The sequence below is a fragment of the Fusarium oxysporum genome, chromosome 4 (assembly GCF_000149955.1).
Source record: "Fusarium oxysporum f. sp. lycopersici 4287 chromosome 4, whole genome shotgun sequence".
NCBI classification, from domain to species: domain Eukaryota; kingdom Fungi; phylum Ascomycota; class Sordariomycetes; order Hypocreales; family Nectriaceae; genus Fusarium; species Fusarium oxysporum.
In genome coordinates, this window is record NC_030989.1 from 4,759,977 (window position 1) to 4,776,069 (window position 16,093).

General features: G+C 47.8%; 8 protein-coding genes across 12 annotated transcripts; 5 read left to right on the top strand and 3 right to left on the bottom strand.

Moving 5' to 3' along the window:
* Positions 1 to 56: 56 nt before the first annotated feature.
* Positions 57 to 1,643, top strand: FOXG_04551 (uncharacterized protein; the record flags this gene model as incomplete). Its single annotated transcript, XM_018382582.1, has 2 exons — positions 57 to 270; positions 322 to 1,643. The coding sequence occupies 2 exons, from the start codon at positions 57 to 59 to the stop codon at positions 1,641 to 1,643; spliced, it is 1,536 nt and encodes a 511-aa protein (XP_018239319.1).
* A 144-nt stretch (positions 1,644 to 1,787) lies between these two features.
* Positions 1,788 to 2,844, bottom strand: FOXG_04552 (uncharacterized protein; the record flags this gene model as incomplete). Its single annotated transcript, XM_018382583.1, has 3 exons — positions 1,788 to 2,260; positions 2,314 to 2,410; positions 2,458 to 2,844. The coding sequence occupies 3 exons, from the start codon at positions 2,842 to 2,844 to the stop codon at positions 1,788 to 1,790; spliced, it is 957 nt and encodes a 318-aa protein (XP_018239320.1).
* Positions 2,845 to 3,573: 729 nt separating this feature from the next.
* Positions 3,574 to 4,560, top strand: FOXG_04553 (uncharacterized protein; the record flags this gene model as incomplete). Its single annotated transcript, XM_018382584.1, has 1 exon — positions 3,574 to 4,560. One exon carries the CDS (start codon positions 3,574 to 3,576, stop codon positions 4,558 to 4,560), a length of 987 nt encoding a protein of 328 aa, XP_018239321.1.
* Positions 4,561 to 5,114: 554 nt separating this feature from the next.
* FOXG_04554 (uncharacterized protein) lies at positions 5,115 to 6,043 on the bottom strand (the record flags this gene model as incomplete). The annotated part of the gene is made up of 2 exons (XM_018382585.1): positions 5,115 to 5,911; positions 5,965 to 6,043. The coding sequence occupies 2 exons, from the start codon at positions 6,041 to 6,043 to the stop codon at positions 5,115 to 5,117; spliced, it is 876 nt and encodes a 291-aa protein (XP_018239322.1).
* Positions 6,044 to 6,627: 584 nt separating this feature from the next.
* Positions 6,628 to 7,668, top strand: FOXG_04555 (uncharacterized protein; the record flags this gene model as incomplete). The annotated part of the gene is made up of 2 exons (XM_018382586.1): positions 6,628 to 6,962; positions 7,011 to 7,668. The coding sequence occupies 2 exons, from the start codon at positions 6,628 to 6,630 to the stop codon at positions 7,666 to 7,668; spliced, it is 993 nt and encodes a 330-aa protein (XP_018239323.1).
* A 614-nt stretch (positions 7,669 to 8,282) lies between these two features.
* Positions 8,283 to 9,737, top strand: FOXG_04556 (uncharacterized protein). The gene is made up of 2 exons (XM_018382587.1): positions 8,283 to 9,268; positions 9,314 to 9,737. Exons 1-2 carry the CDS (start codon positions 8,376 to 8,378, stop codon positions 9,498 to 9,500), a joined length of 1,080 nt encoding a protein of 359 aa, XP_018239324.1. The 5' UTR covers positions 8,283 to 8,375; the 3' UTR covers positions 9,501 to 9,737.
* An 851-nt stretch (positions 9,738 to 10,588) lies between these two features.
* FOXG_04557 (uncharacterized protein) lies at positions 10,589 to 12,883 on the bottom strand. Of its 4 annotated transcripts, XM_018382588.1 has the most exons (6): positions 12,557 to 12,876; positions 12,206 to 12,504; positions 11,933 to 12,152; positions 11,754 to 11,871; positions 11,400 to 11,702; positions 10,589 to 11,343 (listed from the first exon to the last, which is right to left on the bottom strand). In XM_018382588.1, exons 1-6 carry the CDS (start codon positions 12,731 to 12,733, stop codon positions 10,742 to 10,744), a joined length of 1,719 nt encoding a protein of 572 aa, XP_018239325.1. In that variant the 5' UTR covers positions 12,734 to 12,876; the 3' UTR covers positions 10,589 to 10,741. The 4 variants fall into 4 exon arrangements, with proteins under 4 accessions (XP_018239325.1, XP_018239328.1, XP_018239326.1 ...); XM_018382591.1 differs by having other exon boundaries at positions 11,933 to 12,504; positions 12,557 to 12,883; XM_018382589.1 differs by having other exon boundaries at positions 12,206 to 12,876.
* Positions 12,884 to 13,653: 770 nt separating this feature from the next.
* On the top strand, positions 13,654 to 14,733 carry FOXG_18851 (uncharacterized protein). 2 transcript variants are annotated; one of them, XM_018398988.1, is made up of 4 exons: positions 13,654 to 13,948; positions 14,006 to 14,037; positions 14,084 to 14,237; positions 14,313 to 14,733. In XM_018398988.1, exons 1-4 carry the CDS (start codon positions 13,752 to 13,754, stop codon positions 14,578 to 14,580), a joined length of 651 nt encoding a protein of 216 aa, XP_018239329.1. In that variant the 5' UTR covers positions 13,654 to 13,751; the 3' UTR covers positions 14,581 to 14,733. The 2 variants fall into 2 exon arrangements, with proteins under 2 accessions (XP_018239329.1, XP_018239330.1); XM_018398989.1 differs by having other exon boundaries at positions 13,674 to 13,948; positions 14,087 to 14,237; positions 14,313 to 14,727.
* The last annotated feature ends 1,360 nt before the right edge of the window (positions 14,734 to 16,093 follow it).

Below are 16,093 nucleotides of genomic sequence, written 5' to 3' on the forward strand. Positions count from 1 at the left end.
CAGTTCCAACTTATCATTCCCCATCAAGTCTCATTTTCGAAGCAACATTAATTACAATGGAAGATAATAAATCTATAGGAAAGAAACATCCAGACAGCACGGCTACCTCAGACAATCATGACGGCTGCTCTGTCGTCGCAGAGCATACGCAGGAGGTACCAGTAAACTTCGGTCTCCTGTCTCTCACAGGCCTAGGCATCATCATTGGTGTTGTTTGGCCTGCTTCTGGAGGTTCAATTCAAGTTGCAATCTTCAATGGCGGATCTCCAGGTATGTTGCATGCTACCTACGCTAGACTCACAGCAACTGATACAGCTACAGGCGTTCTATACGAGTTCATCGTCGTATCCTTCTTCTACTTCTTCGTCGCCGCATCCCTCGCCGAGCTCGCGAGTGCCATGCCCTCCAGCGCGGGCGTATACTACTGGGCCTCTATCACCCCTGGGAAACGATATGGCCGGGTCATTGGCTTTTTTGCTGGCTGGTGGAACTACCTAGGCTGGATCTGCGCTGGTGCAAGTATGGCTGCAATATGGAGCAACAGCATCATCCAGATCTATGCATTGAAACATCCTGATTACATCGTGAAAGAAGTTCATGTCTTTGGGGTATTTGTTATTTCTACTTGGCTCGCCTGCTTCTCGGTCTGTTACGGTGGCCGGGCAATGCCTCTTCTCAACCAGTTCGGCATCTACTGGCTCCTGATCGGCCTCCTCATCACGATCGTGGTTCTTGCAGCTGTACCTCTTCGAACCGGGGGGAGTGGCCATGCAACTTCGTCTTTTGTATGGCTTGAGTGGCAAGCCGACCTTGGATACCCTAATATCATAATATTCCTTGGCGGCATGTTGAACGGCGCTTACAGTGTTGGATGTCCTGCAGCTGTGAGCCATTTGGCTGAGGAAATACCCCGTCCGCAGAGAAATGTGCCTCTTGCGATGAGCCTTCAGGTCCTCACGGGCTTCATCACGGGCTTCTCGTATCTAATTGCTCTCATGTACTCCATCCATAGCTACGACAGGATCTTCGCGAGCCAATTTCCACTTGCCGAGATTTACCTGCAAGCTACTGGATCAGCCGATGGAACGATTTGTCTCCTGATTCTCATGCAGACATGCATCGGTCTAAGCATCGTCGGTCTTTACATCTCATGCGGACGAACATTGTGGGCATTGAGCCGCGACGGAGCGACGCCATGGCCATCAGTCTTTTCCAACTTCAGCTTGAGGTTCGACGCACCCATCAATGCAACCATGGCCTCTGCCGTGCTCGTCACCTTGATGGGATGCATTTATGTGGCAAGCAAAACAGCGTTCAACGCTATTATCGGTTCGTTCGTACTTATGTCTTCGTCTGCATACACCGCAGCGGTCCTGCCTCACCTTCTTACAGGACGAAGAAATGTCGTATATGGACCGATAAGACTGGGTAAAAAGCTGGGTTTCGTGGTCAACGCGATTGCGAGCATATATATGGTGATTGCTTTTGTTATTTACTGCTTGCCCTTTTCCTTACCTGTCACTGCTCAGAATATGAACTATGCCTGCCTAGTCTGGGGTGGCTCGACCCTGCTGCTATGTATGTACTGGCTGTGGAAAGGGAGACACGGGTATACGGGACCCATTAGGGACATAAATAACTAACATTGGGACGCAAAGATTGTGATACCAAAGCCTATAATAGAAACTTCTCGTTTAGTGTATACGTCCTGTCTAACCACAATTGACAATAATATGAGCATATTTGCTTCCATTGCCGTGTCTATGAGCGATGTGCTGAACAACAGCTTACCTCCTTTTTACCAAAATCAGAGCAACAGCCATCTTGGCCGCCAAAGCCGTCAACCCAATTGTCTCTCCACTCTCTTCCAACGCTTTACGTACTTTACTCATCAGGATCCGGACGTGGTCTTGCTCAGTCCCCACGAGCTCGGGATTCTCTTTCTGCCAGCGACTTACTGAACCGAATGTTCCTACCAACCTCTCTATCCTCTGGACTTGCTTATCCACGGACTTATCACTGCTGCCCTGGCTGCCTTCCTTTCTACCTGCATTGGGGATGAAGCCGTCTTCAGCAGTGAGCACATGGCAGGCAGATGCTCGCTGATCGTAAAACTTGGAAGTATTGGGATCATCCCAAGGCATGGGAAGAGCGACATAACCGATTTGAGTGAGATGGGTGCCTGCGGTTGAGTAAGGGGCAAGAGCGTCCAGAAAGTCATTAAAGATGGATTGAAGTTCGGTGTTATTGTTGAATGAGCCTAGGCAATTCCTATTAGCATACTGTAGACGCTGGAGAGGAATTTCTGCGTACCCGATTGTCTGAAAACTGTCCAGATTGCGACGGTTCCTCCTGGCTTCAGCACCTTGGCTGCTGCTGCCCAGAACCTCGGCATATCGAACCAGTGAGCCTCGAGACTGTCAGTGAAGACCTTTGGCTTAGGAGATATGTACATACTGCAGTAGCAGCTGTTATCATGTCGATAGAGGAATGGGTAATGTCATTGATCTTGTCAATATCTTCTGCCGTGCTCAGCTTGTATACGATTGGGGCGCCAGTTCCAGTCTTTCCACCAAGAGTAGTAGCTGTTGTGATCATACTCTCTCCCGGATCAACGCCGTAAGCTAGATCAAAGTGCGGCGCTAGCTTTTGAGTCGCAGTGCCTGGTCCACACCCGACATCCACTACACATCCAGTCTCTCCATTAGTGGATCTGTGATAGTTGAGAATGAAGTCGATAAGAGCATCGGTGTAGCCAAGTCGTCCCGCAGCGTAGTCGGAAGCTTGGTCGGTAGTGTAGTTTCGAAAGGTGACATCTCGCGGTTCTAACATCTCCGACGCCATGGTTGATAGTGCTGTAGGAATATCTGCTCTCGTGTAGAGACCTATAGTTCTGAAATTTCCATCAAGGCGGGGAACGGTTTTATAAGCCTCTCGGGCCCGGACATCGGGGCCCATAGTAAGCACCGGTTCCGAGGAGATGACGTACCAAGAAAGGTGACACCACTCCCAACTATATGCCGTTGACTCATTCTAGACATTTCAGTAATGCATGTCAATAGTTGAAGCCTGAACAAGCAGTTGCGCAGGTCAGCGCATTGGACTAGCTACTAAGAACTCGTTGGATATGACTTGGCATCGAAATACCTGAGTGTGCGCCGCGCGTGACAGTCACCGATCTTCATTACATGAATTGATTATCCGCGATATCAAGAGCATGGCATTTATCGTAACCGTGGAATACTAACATGATACCCTGTGTAGAGAAAATTAACAAGGTTAATATTACTATTGTCGCTAGTAAATAAACTACTCTGCCACTAATTGACGCTATTCAATTCTGTAACCGAATGTCGCTATAATCCTCAGTAGCCTCAAGCCATTTTCAGCTCTAGAGTCAAAAAGAAATGAATTCCTCTCAGGAGACAGCGCCACTAAGAAAACCAGCATTTCATAAAGAGGTAATGCCTCTGAGGATTCCTTGCTCCTGATTCCTTTCTCTCTCATCCCAATATTGTCAATTCTTTGACGTCCGATCTTTACTTTACATTCGCCTTATTTTTGACCTCCATCATGGTCGCCATTCGCTCTCTTTTTATACTTTCCGCAGCCGTTGGCATCGCGTCTGCTGGGAAATGCAAGCCCGAAAGCCGTTCGAGTTCAGTCGTGTCGGTGCCCAGCAGCACTGCTTCCGCCAGCGACGCCGCCTCGTCAACCGCTTCAGCCTCGGCCACCCTCATTGGGTCTACTACTCCTACTACGACTGATACAACGGTGGAAACGAACCTCATCGAGTCTGCTACAGAGACTGCTTCTAGCGCCGATGCCACGGAGACTGGCACAACCGAATCGAAGCCCACGACCTTCCTTACTTCTTTCACCACGTCGAATGCAGACACCACTACGGAACTAGCTGCAACCACCACTTCAACTGCCTCCGGTCCCGTTGTCACCTGCCCCTCGGATGTAGAGCAGTGCCTTGGTACCATGGAAATCCAATGCAACGTGATCCTCTCAGGCCTGGACAGCCCTACCATCGTCGCTGATCTGAACGAATGTGCCCAGCAATGTAACTCCGACATCTCTTGTGTGGCATTCACGTATTCGGAGGGCCAACGAGAATGCTTCAAAGTTACTGCTTCTCAATCCTACGGCACCGTGAACTTGAGTGGCTGGGTATCTGGCATCAAGGGAACATGCAGCCAAAGCACCGAACCCAGCAGCACAGTCTTTACATCCACCGCTGAAACCACTACAACCGAGGCAGCCACAACTACAACCGCAGCAGCACCGGTAAATAACTGTCCCTCCGAGACTGGCCAGTGCATAAACGGAGCTCTTATCCAATGCGATGTCGCTCTGGGTGATCTGAGCATTGCCGGCATCTCTAATGATATCACCGAGTGCTCTCAGTTCTGTGCGGGTAACGACGATTGCCGTGGCTTTTCCCGTAGACAAGACACTGGTGCGTGCTTCCTGGTTTTCGTTGATCCTGACGACGTCACTCAGGAGGCCCGAGAGGGATGGGACAGTGGCATCATGTATTCTTGCTTCAACTAGTTGCGCTACGAGCAAGAATTGGGAAATCGACTTCGGCGTGTAAGGCGCAGAACGTGTTGCTGCGAGTTGTTGCGGCATTTCTGGTACCCTCGAGGGCTAAATGCAATGAGATATACTTGTAATCTTTCTGAAAATTATCATTTTTATATAATTGTTGAGTCAAAGTCTACACATCTTAACATTGCCATCTCTTTCACGCTTTCTTGGTGGTTCCAGTGCAGTGTCTAAATGGCATTAGGGAACTTCTCCATGACAGGCTCAGATGGAGCGGTAGTAGGGATAAGCCTCTAATCACGGTTTAGAATCACTGTGCGCCCCGGAAGTATCTGCTCACCGGATCGGAAATTATGCTACCAACCGAACTCATAAGATGGTTAATAAGTTCTTAGTCTGACGGAGTACCAAAACACGACCGACTCGGGTAACCGTTTGGTAGGTTAGTCCGCATATCCACGTACCGCACTCCTGATTACAATTCCAAAACGGTTTGGTGCATCATAATACTTGTCCAGGTACAAAAGGAAAACCTGCCCCTAGATCTCCGCCACTAATTCTCAGACCTCCCGGATGCTCATGGTCATACGCTCATAATTAGCGGGCGTATCACTACTGCCAATCTGCCAGGTGTGACCAAACGCTCGGACACCGACAGAATTCAAGCTCCAAGTTCCTGTAGCAGGTACACACGTCGGAGGCATATCAGCAGATCCACTCGACACACAAGAGATCGCCGGGACCGAGCACTCAACCCCAAAGCTACCAGACAACTCGCAAGTCAGAAAAGCCGTCTGCAAGGGAGTCTCGCTATGGCAGGTCACAACAGTCGCAGGCTTGTTGAGTTCCTCGTTCGTCGCACCATAGTATCCACAGAGAAACCAGCCGAGGTCATTTACGATCCTGCCTTGAGAGTCGATGGAGTATGGTCGAGTGGAGGGGTTGTCGTCGTCGGTGGCGGGATCGAATACGGCGACGGTGTTGCCACGGTTGTAACTTTGGAGACTTCTGCCTGCGACGGCGTTTGAGCCAGAAGCAAACATTGTGAAAGTAGGAATGGCTGCGGATGAGGTTGTCTCAGCGGCGATGGTGGTGAGAACGGTGGTGGTTGGCTCAGCAGTTGTAGTCTCTGTAGTGAATTCCGTGGTGGCTGAGGCTGCAGACGTCTCAACGGTGATGGACGAACCCGATGTTTCAGCCGAGGAAGCAGATGTTTCGGTAGACGACCCAACTACCGTTGAGGAAGTGGCTTCTCCATCTTCAGTGGTCGATGCAACAGAAGTGGCCAATGAGGTCTCAGTGGAAGTAGCTGCAGTAACAGCAACTGAAATAGCACCAGAGGTTGTTGTGGCTGAGACTAATCTTATTTCAGTCCTCAATCAATTGACACTGCCATCAATGAATACTCACGAGGCTTGCAAGGGCTTGCGACAGCAGAGCCAATGGCCAATAGGCCGAACGCCAGTCGCAAATGAATGATAGATCGCATTGTAGCAGATAAAGAGTGACTGAAGTGAATACGAGAGAAGGAATAGGGAACGAAAAACCGCACGCGTCTCCTACGTCCTTTTATTATCGTGACTTCGGCAATTGGAAAGGAGTCTGCAAAATATCATCAGGCTAATTGACGCCACAATCGATAGTGATGTTTTTAGTACACGGCCAGACCCAAGTTGACGGTTCAGCTAGACGGATTCAGCATACAAATCCCCTGGGCGTTGAGAATGCAGGTATTTAATTGGCTGTATTAGTGCCGTCCGTGGCTGTAATTTCCCGACTTTAGTAGAAGAACGGTGGTTTATCAACTTTCCTAAGTGTTTCTATAGTGGCGGGTGCTACGGAGCACTCCAGTTTTACCGGTCGATGATGCCTTGATTGACCTCTTGTGTTAGCTATGAGGTCAGATCCCGCACGGCAGTACTCAATGAGGCTGAAGCATTAACCTTATCGCCACCCCAGAAGCTCACTCGTTGGCACGGGCATATATTGCCTTGCTCTGGCCCAATGTCAGTCCGAGTCGCTTCCATCAATTTGGCTCCGAAATATGACTGAGACTCCGCGTCATCAATCGAGATGCATACCCCAACTCTATTTCTTTCCGCCCTGGGATTAGTCTCCATTGCTTCGGCATTTCCCAGCCGAATCTCAAACCCAGAGAAACTATTTCGGCGCCTTCTGTTGCGAAGGCTAGATACAAATGCTGATGAAGACAGTCTGCGATACCAGCCAGCCCTCGATTTTGACAAGGACAGTTGCTATCACACTGCAGCTATCGATAGGGACGGTGTAGTAAACAAAGGTCTCTCCATACATGGAGGTATAACACGCGACTGCCGTGATAGGACTCGGCTCGACAATGCAAACGTCTACACAAGAAAGCGCTGCAACAACTGTTGGTGCGCATACATGTAAGTCCCAACCTCTAATGCGCGCGAGTTCACATTGACTGGAGGAAGGTATGAGTACTACTTTGAAACGGATAGAACGGGTCTCCCATGGAGTGGCCACATACACGATTGGGAAAACGTAGTAGTCTTTGTCAAGAACAACACCATCCAACGCGTGGTAGCCTCAGCGCACGGAAAATACCGTCATAAGGACAACCTCTTACTACAAGACGGCCACCCTTTGATCGTGTACCACAAGAGCTTTATGTCAACTCATGCCCTTCGGTTTGCTAAAGACGAGGACGTGAAAGACGTTGAGAACGATTATGGGAAGTGGGTTATCGCAGATCTGATCGGCTGGGATGGGTTTCCTACCCCAGAGTTCAAGCAGAAGTTGTCAAGCCATAAGTTTGGAAAGGCGAATTTTCATTTGACAGATGGGCAGTTTGCATGGAGTTTGGAAAAGGCAGCCGGGGATGCTGTTCCTGGGTTTGACTGTCAGAAGGATGGAGGGAAAGAGTACAAGAACAAGGACGAAAGTGAAAAGAAGGATACGCGCAAAGAAAAGCAGAAGGATAAACTGAAAGACAAGGGCAAGATTCAAGTGAAAGAGAAGAATGTAAAGAATGAGGAGAGCGAGGACGAAGAGAAGGATGGGGATGTCAATGAGGACAAGGGTGGAGAGAAGGAGAATGATACAAAGAAGGATAAGGATGAAGACAAATAGTTTATCTGCTGATATTGCTATTTGTAGTAGCTGAATACCCTGCATCCCACGATTGATCAATGGAGGTCATGCCATAATACAAAAGAACTCTGTCCTGAATGGTCGAAATATATAATACATAACTACATGATTTTGGAAAGCTATAAAGCGTTGCTTGCAATAACTATGCAAAGCATACGTACGTGCTGTTTTGTCTCGAATGACAGTACACACGTGATCATATGGCAATAGACAGCAAGAGAGTAAGACATAGCTAATGTCTCCAATGTCAAGCTCGCTCAAATGATCTCCTGCATTTGCCACTTCCATCGATTTGATGATTTATGGCGAGACTTGATTGAACAGACCACTTCAAGTCGTGGCTGATCACGATTTCATGCTCATCGGTTCTCGCCGAGTCTCCCCCGCATTCCCACGCGACTCCTCATTCGTGGAAACATAACCTTGTCCAATCTTAACACTAACCTAATCCCCATCAGGTAATCCGATCATCCCATCACGTTAGGCTTGTAAGTGACTTTGTGACTTCGCATTACTATCTCTGGAAACACGTACAGTAGCACTAATGAGGGGAAGGCCGTCTTTTGCGTCACGTTTATATCAGCTGAGGATGTTATAAAAGTAACATGTCTCCTCACTATACAACCCCTCTCTTCTTCCCATCACCACTCGTGATATTGTTGGGTACTCGACCATAAACTTCCGCCATGTCAATGAAAGCAGTGCGTTTCCACGGACAGCAAGATGTCCGGCTAGAGGACATACCCCTCCCCTCTCTCGACTCAAACTCCGTCCGCATCTCCCCTAAATTCTGCGGAATCTGCGGTACAGACGTCCATGAGTATCTCGGTGGCAACAATCTCATTCCTAAGCCCGGCACCCCGCACGGCATCACCGGGGAAACATCGCCCCTCACTCTCGGTCATGAGTTCAGTGGCATTGTTGAAGAAGTCGGGAGTGAAGTTAGTCGCCTTCAAAAGGGAGATCGCGTTTGCGTTCAGCCGATTATTTACGATAATGAATGCCGTTCGTGCAAGCGCGGTCTTGTCAATTGTTGTGATAAGAATGGGTTTATCGGGCTGAGTGGTTGGGGAGGCGGTCTTTGTGAAACTACTGTCGTTCCGCAGAATGCTGTTAAGAAGTTGCCTGATAATGTTTCACTCGAGGTTGGAGCGCTCGTTGAGCCTCTTGCTGTCGGATGGCACGCAATCAAGATATCGCCATATCAAGAAGGTGATTCTGCGTTTGTTGTTGGCGGCGGACCGATTGGACTGGCTGTCGTGCAGGCATTGATTGGCAGAGGGTGCAAAAACATTATCTTGAGTGAGGTCAGCTCGAAGCGCCGAGAGTTTGCAAAGAAATTTGGCGCTCATCATGTGTTCGACCCCACCAAAGACGACATCGTGGCTGAAGTCAAGAAATTGACGGGCGGTTTGGGTGCCGACGTCGGTTTTGACGCGGCTGGATCTCAGCATGCGATCGATGCAGCTTTCGATTGCCTAAAGGCTAGAGCTGTTCTTGTTAACATTGCGGTCTGGGAGAAGAGGGCTCAATTGAACATGAATCAGATCGTGTTCCGTGAACGATCATACGTTGGATGGTAAGTTTTCTCCCCGATCATTGAAACGATTCTTACTTTGTCCAGCGCCACGTATGCTCTTGGTGACTTTGAAGAGGTCATTGAGGCGCTGTCAAATGGCAAGATCACGCCTCAAGGAATGATTACAAAGGTTATCAAGATGGATAAGGTTGTCGAGGAGGGGTTCCAAACGCTTATCAATGATAAAGATAACCATGTTAAGATTTTGGTTGATGTCAGTGCTGGTGTATGAAGAACGGAGATAGACAATTGTCCAAGTATGTAAATTAATTGATGATGGGTTGAGTCTGAATCCTGATACATATCTTTGTCCTAGCCCCAGCTGGGTTCATTCATCATCCCACCATATAGGTCTATGCCGAGATCTCCCAGCATCCAATCCATATACCCATTGGGACTGGCCATGTCAGGCATACCGTATGAATCTGGAGTTTTCTGCTGCAATTCTACACTTTCAGCCTGCACGGGGCAAGATAGAAACCCGGATCCAGCTGTTGCATCTCCCGTAACTAACGAGCCTTGAGCATGAGTCTCTGAATCGGCCTCCAGAGGTTACCTCTCTTCCCGCTTTCGTTCATATTCCATCGATTATGAACCGTGTTGATAAACTCCCATGCTCGATCGCATTCCCTGGAAGCTGGGCGGCAGCAGATTTCGGACAATACAAACATGACTGGATGCCACGCCTATTTTGAGACACTATTATTTGTTAAGATGAATCTGGATATTGACGAATTTCCATTGAGGTCGAAAATAGGCGGCCTCGAAAAATCGCCAAGTTGTAGGCTTTCTTTTGCTTCTTAAAGAGTTCACAACATGCCACGTGCGGGCAACGATGGTCCCGCGATTGTCGATGTAACTAGAATAAACGGCGCGTATTCGTCACAGTCATGTAGGTAACCGTCCTCCAATTGGATCTTGAGCTCTTAAGGAATTGGCTCACCATATTGCCTTGCTGAATCAGTTGTCGAGTTTGGAGTTGGTGATGCGTATCTAACCTTCCAACCAGTTCTCATCACCTCAGAACGAATGACACAAAACGTCATTGTTTCACTCTCAACACCCATTGAGCCGCTTGATTGAATGGGCAATGACGACGTAGTGAAACAGAAAGCCACCCTGGCCTTGTTCAACACGATTGTGAACGACCACAACTAGCATCAGGCAACATGCTACTGCTTTTGGTATTGGAAAGTATAGCGCATGACAAGAAGCCTAGCTTCGTCGCTGTCTTGATAGAAAGAGTAGCGAAAAGCCCAATCTCTTCTGCCAACACCCCTGTTGCGCATCACTAAGTTCTGAGAAGCATATTGAGATTCTGGTTGGTGTAGAAATGTAAATACGGAGTATTGCCAGTCTACATTCATGAGTAGAGCGCGAAGCAAAGAATTCTTTCAGAACTAAATTTCTTAGATAACAAACCCAACTTTACAAAATGCACTCAGGACCCCTGCGTAGTCCAACAAGACCAGTTCAGTCATCCCAATAGTTGCTAACCTCTGTCGGGGTGTGCGAGCCACTCAAATCCAAGTCTGATCCATTGACACTCCCCCAACCATTAGATTCAGACGGTGCAGGAATCAAGAATTCATTTAGACGGCCATGCAGCCCTGCAGTGCTATCATCAGTCTCTGAAATAGCCGATGAGCTGTCTAGTTCACTCAGAGTAGGTTCACTTTCAGCGCTAGAGATACTACTCTGCAATAGGTTCTGCCCATTGATCTCTACCACGGTCTGTTGTTGGACATTATGATCGGGGTTGACCGGGTGCGCACTATCTTCTCCTGCAGACTGGCTTTCTCTTGGTATATTTCGGCGTTTATGCACTGCGTCCATTATATTGCGCATGTCCTGTGCGATTAATGAACGGTTTTTAGTGATGAGCTGGGTGGCGTAATCATTGGATCCCCAATTGTTACGTAGATTATTGATGCCAAAGGCCTCGGCCATGCGTTTTGCGAATTCCAGGAGCCTTTCGTCATCGTCGGACAGGCCGTTACGACGCCAAAGGTCGATGGTTAGGAAAATCCACGTGCAGCAGAAGACTTGATGCACTTTGGCTACCAGCTTTCGGACTGGCAAACTTTATTAGCATTCGCTGGAAGTTTTGGTCTTGCCTGCGTCTTCTTACCTTGATCGGAGTCATCCCAGCTCCACCACTCCTTCCATGTCTTGTATCCACACACAGCTGTCGGTATAGCACCTCCGCCGATACACACGACGCGAGCTGCAGTTGCGGCGACACTTGCGCCAGGAATCGAGCAGCCAATTGCGATAGGGATTAAGGATAATGCAGTAAACCCAGCCCATTTCTTACAGGTATTCTTGTATGCAGCGGTCTCTTCATCTGCCAGCTTGAACAACTGACCTGTCTGCTCAATGCTGCTCTTCAACGAGTCAACCGCTATATTGATGCTGTCAAGGGACATTTCGCCTTCGTGTTCGTCAGACCTCGTACCAATGGTAACAGGAGCCTTGCCCTTACCTAATACGGTGTCCAAGGTTGACAGCAATACCTCGGTGGTGTTGTCAAGGAATTGACTTGCATCATTTATTGCTCTATTCAACTCACCCTCGTCGAGGCGGACTAGCTGCAGAAGTCCCTTTGTACAAGCTTGTCAGCGGCACGGGGCAAAAAGGTACCTGGAATGGGATAGAACGCACCTCCTCGATTAAATTGGTAGTCACAGCCCCTCTCCTCATAATGCGGAGGACCATCTCGACCCTTTTTGCTGTATCCTGTAGCTCTACAGACTCTGAAGGAGGGTGCTCGATGTAAGTCGTGGCGTGGTAGTTGGTAGAGGCGATTGTTCTGGGTGGAACAAGTTCAAGAAATTGACCTAGTCCCTGCACGCATTCAGCGAGGGTCACTACAGCTTTCATCCTGCATTGGTCAGCAAACTACATATAATATACCGCGATGATGCAAGGTCGTACGGGCCCATAAACCATCTAACTGGGTGTCGTGTGAAGAAATTGTTACCCAGAGTTTCGGGGTCCTTAAAAGTCAGGTCCTCGGTGAGACTTTTGCCCATGCTCATGATGAACGAACGAAAAAAAGCCCGGTCGACGTCGTTGTTCTCTGTGTCAAACACGGGCTTGAAGAGCACCTCCTCGCCGTTACGAATGGATTCCAGGGACCTATCGCCGCCAACACGAAAGAGTTCGTCACAAAAGGTATCGATGATGTTACAAAACTCGGGGTCGCCGTTTTTGAGGATACAACGTAGCGTAATCTGCAGGGCATTGCTGAGAAAGTGATTGACGACTACAATATTGGTGACTTACCATTGCATTGACTTCCTTCTCCGCGTTCGCATAACGAATTTCGCAAATCCAGGGGTCTGAAAATTTTCCGGGCAGTGGTTTCAACACTTTTTCGTTCGATTGCCATATTTTGATGTAGTCCTTGTCGTCGTCGAGACGCGGATGAAGTACCAAGATGCGGAGTTCGAACGATCGCATCTTTGCTGCCTGGCTCGAATGTCAAATTAACGACCTACTCAGTGGCTTGCAGTGGGAGAAACAGGGTTAAGACGTCTCGTATCTGGATTCAAGCACTTTGTGGCCTCAGATAGGATGCAAATCAGGTCGAAAAGAGTCCGGTCAGACGTGTAGGATCTGAGGGGGAAGATGACCAGGCATGAGCGGGGTAGAACATATACGTTGGCTTGTGCGAACCGGCGCAGAAGCAGACGAGGCAGACAACGAGGGCGTACGGGCCAATTAATAGGCCCCGTTTTGTTCGACCGACTTCCTGGACGAATGAGGTTTACACACGTCGTTCAAATATGCGGCAGCCACTGCACTATTGTCTGCGGTCAGATGGCCACAGCTCGCTTGCACTTGCGGGCCTCATAAAGTGTGACTTCTGGCGTAGAGCGCTGACAAGAACAAGACCGGTGCACTGTCTCATCTAATGCCCTTCGTTCCATGTAGCCATGCCACACATGGATATGTAGCTATCATCTGAGCCAGAGATAGCGTGTGCGCTCCCATCGCCTGTTCCTTGTTCGCCTACACGTGAATATGTTGTCGGCGAATCTGCCAAAGCATGGCGCCATTGATTACATAGATCACTGTATGTACGAGGCGAAATCAGGCTGTCCGATGTTGGATTTAGCGGTTGGGTTCCTCCAGAATGCCGTCTGATAATCCGCTGACCCATTCTACTTTGGTTGTTGGATGCGTGGCTATACGATGGAGAGAGTGTATTCAGACGTAGAGCAAAATGTTATCACGTTATTAATTAAGGTATTGACTCAATTAGCTCAGAAGTACAGTCTGTCAGAGGGGTTGGCTCACTTCTCCCTCATTTTCTGGATATAAGAATAACATTCAATAAAAGAAAGAGGGGTCATGCCTGCCTAGCCTGTGAGGCTTCGCTTGCCCACTCGAGGTTGATAGCAAACAACAATCATATTTCTCCCAAAGGGCTCAAGACTCGGACCAACATATCAGCGTGAATCCTCTTACGGTCCAAATGTCAGATACAACTTTAGTAAATCGCGGTGGCGACCATGTTCTACAGGCGACCTCGCCGCAGAATGGATGGCGCGTGGACGCAAACTATTCGGGCGAAAACCGCGAAGACCTCGAGGTAGCCATTTGGTCGCATCGCAAGAATGCTAGCGACTACTTGCGCGCCTATTTTGATGCAAACGCCCAGTCTTCTTACGGGTCTGAGACTTCCCAGTCCTTGCTCGCCGCACATGCTTCTAGCTAACGGTTGATAAGGTCATCAATGTCGAGTTGCGGTGACGCCCTTGGTAGGCGCCCTTGTGTTAATAGATGCTATAGCTGACAAAACAGCAGTAGAGAACGGGAAATCTGACTTGCAGGGCATGGCTGTCGTCGCGTCACACGATCAGTTACAGTTGCACCTCGTCCCGCTCTGCAGCCTCCTCAGCCGAGTCCATCGCGAGGCTCGGAGACTGGCTATCCAATCTCAGGTGTACCTTTCATCTGCGTAAGCTAAACTTCTCAGCTTAGCTGGCTCCTATTCTTGAGAAGATCCGATCATCTAATATCATAAATCTACAAGGACGTTCATTAAGTTCATATACTCAACATTCATGGCCCGGCAATTCTACAGCAAAGGCATCAATGACTTCCTCTCCGGATGTGTAGGTGCAAGTGCCCTCTACGGAGCTTATCGGACCCTCATGTGGTCCCTTGTCTACCTGCGTTGGCGAGGAGCAACGTCTTTGAAGCGGCGGCTTGATGAAGGACAGGTAACAGAAGACAGCAGATATGAGTTGGAAGGATTGAGTTGGAGCTGGGTTGAGTCTTATATAAAAACTCTGCACTAAGCGCTCACGCTACGAAGGGAAGGGTATTAACATATATCAGGAAGAACATTTCGATTCAGACCTAGCTTTAATTTCTCATTTGATCTATAAGCTCATAGTAATGGCTTTCTTATCTATCCTGTCTAGAAATATAGTCGGATATTAAACTCTAAGAGCGTAGCCTAAGTACAAAGTAAATATCCTAGTTTAGTTCTCTTTATAGAGATTATACTAAATATAAGTTTCTTTATTTACCTTCTTATTACTTTTAATCTTAAACTTTTAAAGTGCCTGAAAACTATAAGCCATATCTTCCACAGCATAATAACTCAATGTCTAAACTATATAGGTAAGTATGATTTGGAATTTGTAAAAGACCTTATATTTTGAATTCTAACCTTAGGGTAATTTCCCTTTATAAGTAGCTAAAAAAGATTATAATTAAATAAAATGACTTAGAACCAAGTTAGTATTAATTTAAATACTACTATTAAAAAATATTAATTAGGCTTCTAATACTTTATAAAAGGGAACAATAAAGAGTATAACATAAGTAGTTTATTTAAAAGTCAAAATGCCCATCGAGCAACGCGTAAAGTGAAGCCAAAGGTATTAAAGCAAGATAATAAAATACAGTGTTTATTTTCAACACAACACAATATAAGGCATCATACACTACGCCAAAAAAAATATAATAACCTTAATGTTAAGTCTCAGCAGATTACACAGCTGCTACCTTAAACCTTAAGATCCAACTGAACAAGTGGCCTCAATCCACGAGCATAAAAAAAGATATTTTCCCCCGTCCTTGGCAGGCCGAATGCCCTCTCCATCGTCACCCTCTCAAGGCGATCACCACCAAGGCTCTAACCCCAAAAGGCCATATCAAAACAAGCTAAGAACCCTCACTTCCATCACAAGATGCGCCGCTGCGCAATCGTCATCAACAACGGTCAATCGGGCCACAATTATCCGGTCACGGTAGTCAATTACTACGTGACCGGCGTAAGTAGTTTATATATAAATCAAAGTAAAGCAGATAAGAAATACACCCTCAATCAGGGATCGTGATATCAATGATGCCCGAGGGTATTGTATTTCCATCTGGCCAGCTCTTGTTTGCATGCAAGTCATCTTTGATGTTCTCGGACACCAAGATTGACCATTACAGGGACTTCATCCCCGGGCATCAACTATTGGCCATCAATCATCGGCATTGCTTTGACAGGCTTTGGCTTCCCAACCATCTTCCAAATTGCTCTAGGCTATCTCATCGACACGTTCACTTGTTACAGTGCAAGTGTAATTGCAGCCAATGCCTTTATTCTATCCATGTCCTCCGGCGCATTTCCTTTGTTCATCATCCCTATGTATCACAAACTTGGAGTGAACTGGGGAACAACTGTCTTTGGTTGTATCGCTGCGGCGTTGATCCCTGTTCCCTATCTGTTCTTTGTTTGGGGAAAGAGGATCAGAGGGAAGGGGAAGTGGAGCAAGGACAGCGTTTAGCTGCAGCATGCTTACATCGCCTGAG